Here is a 17,236-nt window from a genome sequence, read left to right as displayed (position 1 = left end):
AGGTTTGTGGGCATATTTGAACAGCTGGTAGGGCATGGTGGTGGCCATGGTGGTGCACATCTGTAATCCCAGCACTCAAAAGACTGAGGCAGGAGAATAGCTGTGAGTTCCAGGGCAACCTGGGCTACAAGTGAGCTCAAGGCCAGCCTGAAGTACACAGCAAAACCTTGTCTCAAAAAGACATACATACACACACACACAAAAGAAAAAAAGAAAGAAAAGCTTCACACATTGCTCTCAAGTATGTATAGAGAGCCCTTCCTCTTACAATGTACTTTCAAAGATTATTCCCCTCAGGGTGTGCCACAACAAAACAGATAATCAGATGCCTAGACTGCTGCCTAGATCTCACTTGGCTATGTAAAAGCCAAGAGATTTTTCAGTACAGACGCTTATATATTTGACAAATAAAGCAGCTTTTTCTAAAAACACGCTAAACTTAGGGAAAAAAAAAAAAGCTGTTCTATGAAACCCTCTTTCTGCAGTTTTCTCTTCAAGTTCACTTACAGTACACAAAAAGCCTGCAAGAGTAGGACAATTTTGGATTTGGGCACAGATTGCAAGGGTCAAGTCAAAAACTGCTCGTGGACTGACTAGCTGAAACATGGGCGAACCCTAAACGAGCAAAGAAGAAAATAAGTAAGTTTGGAGGTTCCCAAGTCTTAATTTTCTCTTCTGCTCAGAGCTCAGACTTGTTCCGGGGTTTCCAACCCCCGCGGCTGCTGAGGGGGTCAGTGCGCATGCGCGCGCGGGGGAGGGCGCGGTGTAGCGACTACAGGCTGGGGCGCTGACGCCGCAGGCCTTGGGCATGTCGTGGGCGTGTCGTGGGCGTGTCGTGGGCGTGGCATAGGGGACGATGGACGCGCGGGAGATTTGAACTTTCTCTCCTAGGCTTCAGTGCTGGCGCGGAGCTGAGAGTACAACATAGTCTTCTCCTTGATTCAGCTGCAGGCCACAGGCCGGCCAGAGAGATGGTGGAAGGACCAGGGTGTACAGTGAATGGAGAGAAAATTCGGGCGCGAGTGCTCCCAGGACAGGCGGTGACTGACGTGCGAGGAAGGGCTCTGCAAAGCCCTCAGGGCCCAGGGTCGTCACTCGCGGCCCCTGTGGCTGAGGTCTCTTTTCAGGTGAGCTACAGGTCTGACTGGCTATGGCGCTGTGGGAGAGATGGAATAAAAACCCAACTAGGTTTCCAGAATCCCTAATGTCATTTGTTTGTTCTGGTCCAGGTCACCTGGGACTTTCCCCAGTTGCACACTGAGCTGATAAGATGGAATCCAGTGAGGGTTTTTAATTCCATTACCTTGCTTAAATTCTTAGTTACTCAGCATGAAATGGCTTTCCTATGACTCCAATTAACTGCATTCTGCACTGTTAATATTAGATATGTACAACCTCCGAGGTTTCTTCACATTTTTCAGACTGTAAGCTTTTAGCATAGAATTCTTTATTTCCAAATATTCTGCCATTGATAAGAATGTTTCAGGTAATATCTAATTATAAAATTGTACACAGAACATTTAGCACTGCTCACCCACCTTAATATTACCATCTAATGAAGGTTCAGTAAAACCCCATCTGGTTTCCTTAAGAGAATTCATTTCTACTCAAAGTAAACTATAGCACAGCATCTTTCCACTCTAGTATTCATTGCAAATGGTGTGATATTCACTTGGTGTAAGACCTTAGAACTTGTGCTAAAAATATTAATTAAGCCATCATGCTTTTAAAAACCTTTTAAAGCCATTTAGATGGGTAAATGATTTTATTCTGTGGGCATGTACAATATTGTGCCAATTTCTCCTGCAGAGTTTCCTCATAGCCTTTGGTCTTAGAAAAATTTGCTTACTGCTTGTGCCATACTTCAGTTTCTCCTACAGTTTCCTTATAGCTTTTAGTGTTAGAAAAAATTGCTTGTTCTGAAATTAATACATGCTTTCAAATTTAAAGAAATGAGGTTCTAAGTCTTAGGAAATACACTTTCAAACTCCGAAACAGAATTAGCTTTATATCTGCCTTCAGTTGCCCTTTAGTTGATTAGATACATAAGTAATTGCACTATAAATTCTTTAAAAATTTTGTTTCTCAAAATCATTTGAGTGCACCATACAGGTGAATTTTAATGTTTCTTTAATATTAATATTAATGAAAATCACTCCAGCAAAATTTTGAATAATCTCAAAGTATCTGAGGAAAAAGTGTGTTCTGTTGTAGAGCTTCTATGTTAATTGAGAAGATGCACAGACATTCATTAAAGAATAGGACAAAGAAATATAAATTGATATTTTTTCTAAAAGAGAGGTCTATGGTTCTGTAAGAACTTACAGAAAGATCAGAGAAGGCTTCCCTGGGGAAGTAACAAAGCTGATATATAAAGGGCAAGTTGGAGACCCACGGTATCTAGATCAAAGCTTGGGAAAGAACACTTCAAACCAAACAAAAGCAAACAAATAGAACTCCAAGCATAGGAGAGACTGAAAGAAAACTGATATGAATGGAAAAGAGAGTGAACTAGGGGGTAGATCCTGCCTACTAATCAATATTGTAGCAGGCAGGACCCAGACAACAGAATTCATTGACTAAATTAGGGACTTTGTATTTATTCTCAGAGTCCTAGGTGTATTTTGAGTTAATTTACAAATTTGAAAAGATCCCTTTACCTTGAGAAGCAAACAGAGACTGGGAGAAAGCCAAAGTGGGTACTAGTCCCTCAATCAGTTTGGGTTTAGTTCCTGGTGCATGAAGATTAAGATGGGGAAGAAAATCACTACACTAGAGGTGAAGGCTGTAGGGTTTAGCAATGGATCTGATAGGAATATCCCATAGATATCATAATCTGTATCAGTCAGCAATAATGTATTTTGTATTAGGCTTTATGCTATTTCCTGGGGATATAAAGATGAATGAGATAAATTTTCTGCTGGAGGAATCTAACCTGATGATTTAAATAATCACCTCACTGGTATTTCAGCAAAACAGTATGAATATTTCCTTTTAAGTTTGTTGTAATTATGCCTTGTAACAAAGCTGAAGTGTTTTTATATTTCATTTAGTCATGAGAAAGAATAACTCTATAATGAAGGATTAACCTAATTATACAGATAAATAATATGAAGGTCAGAGCACTAAGAGTTTGAATCAGGGCTTGATCTGCCTTCTTTCAGATTCCAAAGCTTACTCTCTTCACTGTGTGGTAATTCTTCTCAATAATAAAAGATGCAGAAGGAAATTGGCTAAGACAATGATAGGAACACTACAGGGCTCTGTATGTGGTAGTGATTGCTTATTAACTACAGACGTGTGACCTTGTCTTTGCACTAGTCTACCACCATTTTTAGCTTTGTATGATTGAGTCAGTACTCTTATCACTCTGATAATTTTGTTCTAATGGCTTCCATTCTCACTTTCAGATGGTACAAAAAATTGCGGCTTTTATCCTAACTTTGTTAATTATTGGCAATGATTAATATTGCTTGGCAATAATAGTCAAAATAAGCTATATTTCATAAACAAATAACTGTTGAAAACTGTTATGTTTTATACATTAATGGAGGGATTAAAAATTGAAATAGACTTTGATATTACAATGAGGAATCTGACATTGGATTTGCAATTCAATATGGAATTAATAATAATTTCCTTGTATGTGTTGGCAAAATGATTCACTTTCTTAGCCACTGATTGAAATAATAATAATAATAATAACCTTTGAAAATATGAAGTCTTACATTTGAGAGGAATGTTATATCCACAATAAATTACATAAAACGTGACAGGTTGTTGCAAACTTCTTGGAACATTATAATAATAGATGATCGTCTTTCCTAAGCATATATGCCAGAGAATTACAAATACTTAAGTGTTTCTGAACATGGCTTGAAATGATTAATTTTCTTCATATGGCATTTAAAAATATCTTTATTACTGCATACTATAGAGTTACAGTTCAATAAACACAAAAAAATACAAATGAGAGCTAAAAGTATTAACTGGGATGTAACAGATTTAAATTTCAGATGATCATTGTTTCAAAAACCAAGCCAGAAAAAGAAAAAGAAAAAAAGCAACCCTTATCTGTCACTACTGCCATAGCAAACCAGTTATTCTGTTTGTCACATAGTGTTCCTATTTTCTCTACTTTAAAGTTACAGAAAATATATTTTAATGCATCTTTCCCTGTGTAAACTGATCCTCATTTTAAGGAAGAAAGGCTAGCCGTAGAAGAATCCCAGCATCTGCCAGTCATGTATGCACAGAGTTATTTCTTGGAGTTTTGATCCACTGTCTTTTTTTTTTTTTTTTTTTTTGTCTTTTTCCTTTTTATCGGTACCGGGGATCAAACTCACGACTGCCTGCTTACAAGGCAGGCACTTATGCCGCTGAGCTAAATCTCCAGCCCCATTGATCCACTGTCTTGTCAGCATAAAATTATGCAACTGTGTAAGCACGTTGTATAAAACTCTGCTGGATCTGTGGAACCTTGTGGTAAGAAACAATATTGGAATGTAAATGCACATGTCTGGCTAATGAGCTCTGAAGAGTCAATTCTATGATTTTAAATGTTGAATGGATATAATATTTTAGGGAAATCAGTGTGTAATATGTGTGTTTTAATCTCCCATCACAGAACAGGATATGAAGTAGTCTATAAGCATTCAGTTATTTTGAAACATGATCATGTAACTACTATGACTAAAGATTTCAGACATGTATTTATGAGTGCCGTGGACACATTAGGCATTTAGTAAAAGGTAAATGAAGAAAAGCAACATTTGCATACTGCAGAATGATTACAGACTTAAAAATAAGTTCCATTTGAAATTGTTCATTATATGTGTATTCTTTTTTGGGTGTGTTATTTGGAAATGCCCTCTTCACAAAAATAATAAAGCCTCCTAGGTAAGTTTTCCACCTGTTCTTCAAAATGGGAAATCATAGTTCATCTCTGTTATTTGAACAAATGAGGTAATCCACAGAAATTCACTTTCAGCTAAGTGAAGTTCACTCCTATAAGTATCCAAAGTTTTAAATATTTTACAGAACATGTATTATATACTTCTTCCCTTCTTAAATGGATATTGATAATGATTTCTCTGTAGCAATTTGGTATCTTTATTATCAAAATCCAGCATTATATGGACTCACAAAAATGAGATAGCAGAGAGCAAATATATTCTTACAGACAAGCAATGAAAAAAGAGTGATTTTTCCATGACCGTTGTAACTTTTTACCTAACACTGTTTAGTATGCTTGTAGAGAAAAGAACATCTGATCATCTTGATTTTGAATTTCCACTCCTTTGTCACCCCTCATCTGGAGTTGCTTGTACTCATGTTATAGTTTAGTTGGTCAAATTAAAGGCAAATACAACTCTTAGTTTAGTGTGATAACTTAAGCAACCTGCTAATTGTCTTTTCTCTTGCATTGAGGCTTTCTCACCAGACCCATTTATCTCAAAAACTATTACCCTGTGAAAAGCTTGTAACATTTGAAGCTATCAAGTAAGATGCAAAGTATTTAGGTTCTGGGTAAGTGTTAAGAGATTTTGCTCTTTAAAAGTTATAGATTATGTGAATCTAAAGTCCTTTATCTATTTTGGAATTTAAAGACCATTTTAAAATTAGGTTCTTTGATGGTTTGGATTAAAAGATGAATGGCCTCTTATTAAGAAAAATGTCATATTACAGTAAAGAAATATGAGGAAAGAGGAGAGAATACAAAAATAAATATGAGATCTTCTCTGGAGAAAATATATAACTGCAGTAAAGTTGAAACATTTATCTATGAAAACGTCTTATTGTGTTCTGGAAAGTTCATCTTCCTTGTTCACTCATGGATAGGCAGGATAAATGGTAATCAGCACAATAAATCATGTACTGCCTCTGAAAATATGTGTTGTTTGGAAAATTTCATATTATTAAGCCACTTGAAAATGGGAAGGTGAACCCTACTCAATCATACTTAAAATTGTGGCAAAGGAGATTTTCATCTCTATTTCAGAAAAAGGAAGGTTGAAATGTTCAAATAATACAGTAGTAGGATCATATGGGTCAACATGAGAAAGTCAAGTATATATTGGGCAATTGAGTATAGTTATAGCAAATATAATAGGCTTGTGGAAATTAATTTTTGCATTTGTCTAGGCAGCAGAAGCTTATAGAAGAAGGTGATAACCCCTGTTCTACAGCAGGGCAAGTGAGTATCTTGTAAATCTTAGATTTATGGTGAAAGCCTCACCCACTTTGTACATAATAGCTTACAAAATAAATGGAACATTTCATCACTGGTATACAGCATTTCCTCATAAAATAGAATTTTAAAGAAACAATGCAAAATACATGTAGGGCTTGTGATGGTCAATCATAAATTGAAAATTTTATTTTTTTTGCAAAAGTTTTTTGCAGAGCTGATTATTTTAGAAATCATAGACATAGGAATCAGCCAACTTGGGTAAGTTGCCTGCATGATGGACAACTCAGTAAAGTGATCTTTACTTATCATATTTATCCAAGCAAAAATGAAGTATAAGCAACAATTAAATGCTAAGTAAACACGTCAAAGAAAGGAAGGGGGAAGAGGGAAAAAAGAGAGAGAAAGAGAGTGAGAGAATAGAGTACTTTGGAAATGGTTGTTGAACGTACATCAATCCCTTTCCAAATTTTCCCATAATGTTCTTTTTCTTTTATGGGAAATTCTGATAAGTACAATACTAGCTTTTGGTGGGTATGAAAAATCTGTCTTCTGATATTTAAGTCTCATTTGATTGCAGATAAGAAAATAAGGCATTGATATATCAATAGATTTTTAAAAGATGAATTTTTGACAGGTAAAGCCAATTGGACATGGTAGGTAGAGAAACAGTGACACTATTGTTTGAAACTACTGTCAGTTTTAGGAGGGATTCCACAAATGTTTACTAAACCACAGGCATTATGTACAGATCTTGAGGATACTAGCTAAATATACACAGATAAGGGAGAAATACAAGTTACAGACAAATTATAATTCAAGATCATTAGTATCACTACCATGACTGTAGTTTAGAAAACACTATGCTAAATGTGGCAGCTAGAAATCTGCAAGCTTATTCAGCTGCTCAGGTAGGAAAACTCTAAAGTCAGAGAGGATTACAAACTGTATATGGGAGCACTGAAGAGGTTATAGAACATTTCATTTTAATTCCTAAACACTTCATCATTGGGTATTAAAAAAAAGAAACCACTTAATTCTTAAACATAGTTGAACCGAGGTCACATAGCCGCTGAAATGGGAAGAATTTCTGCTGGGGTGACATCAGCTGGTAGTTCCAGGTCAGTATTTTTCCACAAATGAATAGTTCTCCACCTGTGATCATTCCTCTCTTTGCTTTCTGCCAACATCTGTTGTAACAGTCACATTTATGGGGCCATAAACATCTTTTCAACATTTGTAGAATTTTCAGTTTTTTGTGTTTCCAATTTGTGATGTTACATTATATTTTTAATTATGAAGAGTAGGTCAAAACACCAGTAGAACATGTAAGAAATGCTACAACATTCAGACTTTGGTTCAAGGTTCTCTTTGAGATTATGGCAGCCAGGAAAATAATTCCTTGCCCCTGACCATAGTGCAAGGATATAAAATGGCCTTATGCATTTTAAGTATATTGACCTTCATATTCTTGTACTCCTCCTCCTATGCAAAACAATATTTATTTGTGAGGGCAATATAGTCACCATTATCTTGTTAATAGAAACTATAAAGATTTGAAGAATTGTCTCCAGATACTTTTTTCTTAACTAAATGATCATTTTTTTCCATATTTAGATATTCCTACAATCTCAGATCATTAAAAAATCTGTAGATGCAGAGTCTTCTGCAGGACATCCTGTGGTGCATTGGTAGACTAATTATAGAAAACAAAACAAATCTTTTCTGAACCCGCCTCTCAGCATTGGCTGTTGAGATATTTCAGCTGTGTTCTTCATAAATTAAAATTCAGTGTTTTGATACAGGAACTATAAATCAATTTTTGTCCCCTTTCACTTCTCTGAAACTCTTGTCACTAATTACTAACAAATTGCTAAATCCAGTGATCAAGTGTCAGTCTTCATCTTATATGATTTGTTAGCAGCAGTGCTTCCCATGTCCTCTTCCCAGAAATGTGTTATTCACTTGCTTACAGGAGCCCTTGTTTTGATTTTGGACATGCATTGCCAATCGTCTTTCCAATCTCCTAAGTCTTCCTCTCTGTCTGACATCGTAGCATTCTTCAGGGGTTCTTCTTCCCACCAATATATCATCAGAGTGGTCCAGACTTTAGTTCTTGGGCTCCTGTTTAACTAAGTGCACTCTCTCGTGTGTCTCCTCTTTGACAGGGTTTTAGACATCATTTCTCTACATATAATTGAATAATTGCTTTTCTTTGGAACAGACATCTCTCTTAAATCCAGACTCCTATATCCATCTGCTTATTTAACATGTTTCTAATACACATCTCAACCTTAATATGTTTAATAGCCTGCTTTTTTCCTTTCCCAACATGTTTTACCCAAGTCTTTCTCATCTTGGTGAGTGGCATTTCCATCTTCAAAACACACTTAGAGATCTGACCAATTTTCATTGTCTCCTCCATCCCCACTGGTCCAAATTTCCTTTATTTCTTGGCAGGATTTTTGCAGTAGACTTGTAAGTACTTTCCTGACTTTCCATCTCAATCTGCTGAGCCAGAATTCTATCTCACTGCTGAGGAACAATTTAAAATAATAACATAGATCACTTTCTCTTCTACTCTAGTGCTATCCCAAAAGAAAGCCAGTCCTTAGGTCAGACTTTGTGGACCACATAATGTGATTCCTGCTATATGTTAAGTTTCATTTACTTCTAATACTCCATTGTGTGTGCTGTGGCCATACTGACCTGTTTGAACTGTCATTCCTTTTATGTGAATTATAGGTCACTTGTGATCTGAAACTTGTTCAAATGCCCACTCCCCCACTGAGATTATGGCTACTGAACTGTAACCCATTACATATTCCTCCATTTTGATCTCTTTTTATCTCAATTTCTTTTCAAAATTCTCTAAAATATGATATTCTTAGGTTTATTGCCTATGTTTTTCCCCTACTAGAATATAAACTCCATAAAGACAGGATGATTTTAGTTATTTTAATTGGTATATGCCCAACTTCTAAAATAAAGTCTGGTGTATAGTGGAAGATCAGTGAACTTTTCCAAAATGAATTAATTTAGTTAAATGGCCATGAATGGCCCATTTCCTCTTTGCAGATAGGATGTTTGTGTTGTACAAAATGCCAAATGAAAAGATGAACCAGTATAGCTCTAAGCTTCTAAAGTTTTAAACTAAATTCTTTTCAAGCGATTACTTTAGCAACATGAGTAGATTTCACATGGAACTGTTGGGACTTCTTTACTATTTTATTAATTGTGACAGTAGTGCTTTTTTCAAGGCTACGTATCTGTTTCTTGGCCAAGAGCCATTAAAAAATACGATAGTCAGAACTGAGTAAAGGGACGGAGATTGGGATAGCAAGCAGACAGGTAGTAAGTGACAGTAGCTTAATCCTGTGAGTTCCCATTTAGGAAAAGTGAAGTCCAGTAGTCAGGAATGAGGAGGCTCTACCCTAAGAAACTGATATGGCAGCTGACAGCATTTTTAATTAGCCAATTAGACAGTTAATTGGTTTTGTGTTTGGGGTTTAATTTATGAAACTTAAAGTAGCTATCAGAAGTTAGAAAGTCAGGATAGCACTAGCTTTTGCTGTTCCAATGAAGAACCAGGGAAGGTTGCTATATATGAATGTATAGAGTGTGTGTGTGTGTGTGTGTGTGTGTGTGTGTCTGAGGAGTGTGTGTGTGCATGTGTCTATATATATTAAGTAGGATAAAGTTCATCACTCCGTGTAGTAGCAGGCCTAACAGAAGCCAGAAGGTTTCAGAGAATGTGAGCAAAACTGGCCGGTAAAGAAGAACATTGAGGAAGGGGGAATAAGAGATGGTGAGTACTGGAATGGTGGGGAAATGAAGCCCTGAACCATTAGTATATAAATTAATTTTAGATGATAGTTAAGACCTTAAATCTGAGATTCTACAAATATAAAAAAGGTGATCTCTAAATTACTCTCAATAAACCTATATCTGATCTGTATATTGTCATCTTAAAAGTATCCTGGTTAGTTTATGAGAAGGCTTTATTCGTTAATCAGTTGTCATGGAAATCTACCTTGACTCCTACTGTAATCTGTATTGGCTTGAAGTGTACATAAGTGGCTTAGAATCTCTTGTGAAGGAAAGAAGTGTCAAGACTCTTGTTGCCTCTCAATTCAGAACTCCAACAGATTTATTTATAAAAGCAAGGCACGTGTGGAAATGCGTTTTGTTCCTCACTGAGTACTCAAGCCTGCATTGCCAGTGCTTAATAACCAAGCTGGGCCCTTGAGTTCATCCAAGAGAGGGAAGTCAGTGGCAGAAGTTCTGAGGACATGGTGACATATGTACCTTTACTTCCAGATGTTAGAATCTCCCACAAGTTCTTTTTGAGAGTAAAGCAAAACTGGAAGTCTACCCATATATATATATACTTATTTTTGGTAAAGGACATAGAAATCTAAGGCCTCAACTGTAGTTGGAGACTTTTTAAATTTTATTGAGAATCTTGCCCGGGCTAGCCTGGACATGTGATCTCTCACCTCACACTCCTGAGTAGCTGAGATCACAGGTGTGCACCACCACATCCAGCATCTATCACTTTTAACAATTCCTGTCTATCTATCAGTGTCTTATTTACTTTTTCTCATTGCTGGGACAAAATACCCATTACCCAAAGTTAAAGCAGGAGAAGTTTATTTAGCACATACTTTGTAGAGGTTTCAGACATCAGCTGGCACTAAGGCAGGGTGGCACGTGGCAGACAGGCATGGAAGATACCAAAAGCAACATGAGAGAAAGGAGAGAGAGAGAGAGACAAGATTCTTTGTGGCCTTAATATTGTGGGCTAGCTGCCTACCCTAGAGTGAGTGTAGCTCTCATATCCTTATTCCCAGTATTAGACCATGAATCTATCACAAATTTTAGAAGCTCATCGTATGACTTCATGAGGCTTTAGGGGGACATCTAGACACAAACTGTAACAGTCAGTTATTATAAGCTGATGGCTAATTATGCAATGCTTATTGTGAAAGGAGGGATTTAAATCTCCTTAAAACTGAGTGATTCTACCATCTGCTGTCATCATTACAAACTAAGTAGCTTTAATGGAAGAATACTACCATAGTGTCTTTTTTGTTGTTTTTTAAATGAGGACTAATTTACTAAAATGCATGTATTACTATTGTGAATACATGATCTTAAGCATTTAGAATGACATATTTATTAACCAAAATTTTTTATCATTATACCTTCTGCTGAGAAAAACTTGTGATTCTTTTAGGCTCGCTATCAAAAGGTAAATCACCTGCTATGTTCCCCATCCCAATTGATTTATCTTCAAGATCGTTAGGCCCTTTGAGAAAAAGGACAAACATGTTGGAGGCAAGATGTCTGTCACCTTAAGTACAAATGTATGGTTATAATTATATGTACCTATTTTATTTTACCTTGTAGAACCAGAAATTTAAAGGTTAAAAACAAGATGCTGTTTCTCAGCTAGAAACAGCACTGGGCCTCGTGACTCAGTCCTAACTCAGCCCTGCAGAAATAAAAACAACCTCTGTGGCTGTGATATGCTGGGGATGTGCTGTGCCAGGGAACTCAGAGATAGAGGCTGCCATTATGCTAATCAGGGTTGTAAAATATGTCAGACTCAAGTCTACAGAAACCAGGTGTCTTAAAGACAAGTTGTGCAGAACAAAGACAGTTAATTAACTCTGACCTGCTGGTCACCCCTTATGAACTGACCAATAGCAGATAGATAAGATGCCCACCGCTCCGCACTAACTGTAATGATTGGCTTCTGTAATAAATGCTTACATTGCAGTTTTTCCCCCTTAAAAACACCAGCCCTGCCCCAACTCAGGGTTCTCCGTTTCCACCTGTTTGGAGGACCCCGTGTACACGGAATAATAAAAACCCCTTTGTTTTTACATGAGAGCGAGGCCCTTGGAGTCTTCCTTGCGACACCAGTCTAACAACCTGAGTTATGAATTTGTAAGTTTTACTTTTTTTATTGAATTTTGAGTGCAAATTACACATGTTCATAAAATATCTCAGTAAGAAAATTATAATAAAATGGACACCTCAAAGTGATGATACCTATTTAGAATACCAATCCCTGATGTTTATCCTTAGGAAGTTTGTGGATGCATTTTTTGATGTTTTTTTCTTGAGGTCTGGCCCACAGCAGAGGTGTCTGACTCTCCCACAGTTGCCAGGTATCTTGTCTTGCACACTGGCTTGTTTGAGGTCCTATCCCTATCTGACTACCTATATTTTTATCTGACTTAGTCACCTATAACAAGTATACCTAATGCTCAATTTAAGTAAAAGAACATTGCCAGTGTCTATGTTGAAGGCCAGTATTGTCTTCACAGAGCCTATGTTTTGTGTCTTGGTAGGTCTATGATATCCTTAGTTTTCTTACATTTTTCAGTACATAGATTTTAATCCTAATAATCTGTTGTTTGGTTTTGAAGGCTGTTGGGGGAAAGGGAAATGCAGTTTCAGTTTTAACATTGTGCTTAGAATAGGGCAGGTCTGTAATTAGATTCTTTTACTTACAGGACTCCAGGCTCTATTTCTGATCTACTATAGCCACTCAAGACAAAGTGAATGGAAACTTTCTCATACTTTGGGTCTAGTACATGCCCTTATGGTAAAATTTGGTTTCAGGGTCTTCTTTACCCTCCCCTTTAAGAGTCTGTCCTACTTTTACTTGGGCTTTGACCCATTGTTATGTCTTGCTTAAAAGTTCATTAACACAGTTAAAGTTAATTTGTTTACATATGTTACCTATCGTTTTCAGTTATTCCTTGCTACCCTGTGGAAATAGATGACTCTGTTCCACTTGTTAGTTCAGAGCATTTGCCTTCTTTTCCTGTGTTTTCTTTTCATATGAGCAGAGCTGGAAGAAACCTATTTTGATTGTCGGCCAATTACTTTTTTCCACTTAATGTTTTTGAGCTCTTTCTTTATGTTAGTATATAGTAATTGAACAAAATATATGTAAACAGTTGATTGTAATACTTGTTGGAGCTTATTCTTCTCACTGGAATGCACGTAGGCATGAAAAAATACAAATACATTTAAGAATTAAATTATAATTTTGTTTAGAGTTTGGATGTATGGGAGTGTTTATACATGTATTTGTTTTCTATTAGGCTGCTGCAATGAAAGATAGCAATGATTCCAGCCAGAATTTCTTGAGACTGCTTAATGGATACCTTTACAGTGGTGTGGAAACTTTGGGGAAAGAGCTGTTTATGTTTTTTGGCCCAAAAGCTTTACGGTAAGTTAAACCTGTGCAATACATCTTACAACTCTATATTTAAAGATGTAGAGAAGGCTTTTCTTGCAATTTGCCAGGTGTCACATTCAATCATGTAGAAAGTTCTCTTATGTTTATGAGAGCTCTATAAAAGAGGTTGAAGTTCCATCATGGAAAGCAGTAACCAGAAAAAGAATAAATTGTGATGTCATCGTTACTTGGAGGATAGTCAATTTATTTCACTTACAAAAATTGATAGACTACCAGGGTTTATGAAGATGTGTAAGAGCAGTATATCTGTTTTATTGTTCCCCAAACTCCTTCCATTGTAATCTCTTCCTTTGTCATCAAATTTTCACTGCCTTTGGTGACATCATTTATTTTACCTTTATGACAGGCCCTTGTTTGGTTTAAATGCATCACTAGATTTTTGTATTTGGCTGCCTTTGTGTTCTTTCTTTGAAGCCTTGAACAGAATTTGGGAAATTACTTTCAGAATTCAAAAACTTTCAAAAGAAATAACAGGTTCTCTTTTTTTCATATTACTTACAGAAATTCAAAGCTAATATGTTGGCAAAAAAAGACAAGCAATCTACTACCTTGGTTGACTGCATGATAAAAACTGTCAGGATTTATGTAATTGCAATGCACGGTCACCTATTTAATTTTTGCAGGAAAATGAAAAAGGTCTAAGAGATAATATGCCTGTTGAATCTCAGTATGTCTTTCTGAGTTTAACCTAAGCCATTGCAAAATATAAAGATGAGTTCTGCTTCCTTGATTCTTTTTAGTGCTTCTGTAAGATATTAGTCATCACCTTTGTAAAAGAAAAGATCCACTATTGAACCTTGTTCTAACTCAAGGTGAACAATGTTTACAGAGACATGATGTGATTCTGATTGTTATTTCTTGAATTTCATCTACCAGTTGTTTAGAGTACTTCAGGCTTATATAATTGTATTTCCTTTGAGGAGTGCTCTCTTTATTGTCAGTAGCTACTGTCCTTGGACAACATTGTCACTTTATATTTTTTTTTAGTCTGGGACTGATAGCATCAACATATGCCTACTGGTTCATGCAGTAATAATATATTGCAGATTACCTAATGCTATAGTAGATTGATGTGCTTGAAAACTCTTAGCTCTGGACAGAATAGTAGACGATGGAATACATGCACGATAGTTGAAAACATTGATATGTTATTGATTTTCTGGTGTTAGGTGCAGATTTATTTCTGTAGGATGAGAGAGAGGTTTTTATCAGTGTTCTCTACCAGACTGATAAGGAGAGGATCATTTCTCAGTGCAGGCCTGTCAGTAAGTTTTCCATGAAGTTCTAAACAAGGACAATCAGTTCCTCAAACTGCGTGAACTAGTATCATCCCTGGGGAGTACCTATCTCAGCTCATGGGTAGGAAAAACTGCACAGGCTTGCTTCTTTTCAATTTCCTGCAGCCTTAGCAACTATTGTATGTAATGATTCCAGGTCAGTGGCAGATCAGCTGTTAGAATCTGAACTCATGAACCTAAAATCAACTGTATCCCCTTTCATAATGTAACAAATTAAAATACACACTCACAAGCTATGCTTAAATGTTGGATGACTCTCTGAAGACATGTGGACACTATGTGAGGCCTCATGTCTGTGAGCCTGAGACAGAGACACTGTCTTCATTTCTGGCTTCTGTTTGCTCTGTAACGCTGGCCTGCATTTAGAGAACATATAGTAGGAAACATGTTTAAGGATTTCTTCCAATTTTCCCCTCATGCCCGCTTTTCCGTGATCAAAATTGCTAGTGGGTTTTAGTTATAATAAATGTACATCGCACAAGACAGCCCAGGAAACTTCTGGAACTCTTTTGTTTCTTAAAATAAAATAAGGATAAAGCCCTGTCTAAGAGTAATGGCCATGTAAAAAGCTACACTTCAGAAAAATACAAATTACAGGGGCTGGAGGTTTAGCTCAGCGGCATAAAGCGCCTGCCTTGGAAGCAGGCAGTCGTGAGTTCCATCCCAGGTACCGATAAAAAGGAAAAAGACAAAAAAAAAAATACAAATTACGGAGTGATTATTTCTATTAGTACATGCTATATCTAAGGGCCCATAATAGTGCAATAGAATATTAAAAAAGTATTTGATATATTTTATTTTATGAACATAGTTGTGATATTGCATGTAATTAATACGTGCACTACTGCTAAACTTAGCAGTGTATCTCCAGCTAATAAGGCAAAAATTTAATCTTTGTTTTAAAATATAACAAATACTAGAGTAAACAGAAATGATGAAAAAATGTGAGATATATATATATTATATATATATAGTGATGGATTGATAACTAGTGGTCAACTTGTAATATCAACTGAATCAGCATGGTGCTGAGTGTGGATGGTCCACCTGAGGATTGTTGCCAAAATAAAAAGGAGAACTGGAGAGGAAGAGCTGAGTATCATCAGTTCTCTGTGCTGGTGATGGTTCTCATGTTGCTGTTGCCTCACCTGGAGCAGCTTGTTGAGCTTCTTTCCTAATATGAACTTGGTTGTTCTCATCTTCAGAGGAACTCAGGACATTGTTGTTGCTGAGAATGACTGTGGTTCACTTTGGGGAGCTCTGGTCTTTACCACTTCCTGACTCAGGGTAAGATGTGTGCTGTTCAATCTCCAGGAGAAGCTTGTCAAGCTAGTTTCCTGATATGAACTTAGAAGAGAAGCTTGGAACCTTGTCATTACTGAGGAGGGCTGCGGTACTTTTGAGGGGAGCTCTGGTTCTTACGTCGAGTGTTGCTTCTTGGCTCTAGTGCAGATCCCTCAGCCTGCTGGCACAGACTTTCTAGCTTCCACCTCTGACACTTGGGCCTTCCCAGTTCAAATCTGTGAAACAGAACTGTATGAGTAACTGTTATAGGCTCTAGCCTCAAGTTGGACTTGTAGGGGGTATTGTCATGCGCTCTAGGTCTTTAGCTGAACTCATGCAGGATACTGCCCTGGGATCTAGGCCCTCAGCTGGATTCCTTGGGTCTCAGTGTGTGGACAGATTTTCTGTACTCCTTCTTCTTGTGTTTAACTATTGGGTGACTACTACAAAATAATACTATAAATTATGTGTCCTGTATATAATTGTTGTATATATATATATATTTTTTCCCATTGCCAAATATAACCTTTATTAACTTTGGGTATATATATTGACAGTACTATGTATACTTGTACAATACCAATATCTTTTCACTCAGACATATTTACCCTAAAAACTGTCATTGTCAATCAGAATGTTATATGTTAGTCTAATACTTTCAAGCTATATTTTAAAATATTTATCTACAAAATACTTTGCCGTCTCTAATTTGTGATTTATATGACTATAATTAGCATATGTACTTGAAGATGAGAAACTATATCTGAAATATTGAGTTTTGCTGATAAATCAGTTTTTTAGTTTTATTGGCTTTAAAGTTGTATAAACTTTAATGCGCTAAACCATTTTCAGTTTTCTAAAATATCTTTGTTGGCTCTATTATAAACTACTTAAAAGGTTTTTAAAGCTTTGTTATACTTAGTGAAATCTGTCATATATCTGCTAGAAGGAATAGAAGTATGATAAAATTTTAAGGTTAATTGTATACCTTAGGGTAGTAAATGTCTTCCATTTACCCAGCCTATCCACTTGACCTTTAGGGTCAGTCAGCATTCCTTCTATTAGAAAGTGATATTTTTGGCCACAGTGCCTACATTGTATTTTTGTTGTTATTTGTAAATTTGTATATTTTATGTTTTATGATATGCTGGTTTCTTGCCTTTTATTGGGTATGTCTTTATG

At 36.4% G+C, this 17,236-nt stretch overlaps 2 protein-coding genes across 6 annotated transcripts in view; one reads left to right on the top strand and one right to left on the bottom strand.

The window, feature by feature from the left end:
• Nucleotides 1–747: 747 nt before the first annotated feature.
• Nucleotides 748–17,236, top strand: part of Neil3 (nei like DNA glycosylase 3) — a 44,345-nt gene continuing 27,856 nt past the window's right edge. The window contains exons 1-2 of the mRNA XM_003469117.4: nt 748–1,127; nt 13,315–13,442. Coding sequence (XP_003469165.1) covers nt 972–1,127; nt 13,315–13,442 — 284 coding nt within the window. The 5' untranslated portion in view covers nt 748–971. The remainder of the gene's footprint in view (nt 1,128–13,314; nt 13,443–17,236) is intronic.
• The window catches only part of Aga (aspartylglucosaminidase), a 112,506-nt gene continuing 99,170 nt past the window's right edge, over nt 3,901–17,236 (bottom strand). For 4 of the 5 annotated variants that reach the window (XR_010042581.1, XR_001201136.3, XR_010042585.1 and 1 more), the window contains one exon: nt 3,901–16,290. The gene's annotated coding sequence lies outside the window, so the exon portion shown is untranslated. The remainder of the gene's footprint in view (nt 16,291–17,236) is intronic. The other variant, XR_010042582.1, reaches the window with a different exon arrangement.

Source organism: Cavia porcellus, unplaced genomic scaffold, assembly GCF_034190915.1.
Source record: "Cavia porcellus strain 051 isolate PalLab524CR breed Dunkin Hartley unplaced genomic scaffold, mCavPor4.1 scaffold_24, whole genome shotgun sequence".
NCBI lineage: Eukaryota > Metazoa > Chordata > Mammalia > Rodentia > Caviidae > Cavia > Cavia porcellus.
This window is presented reverse-complemented; position numbering and strand designations above follow the sequence as displayed.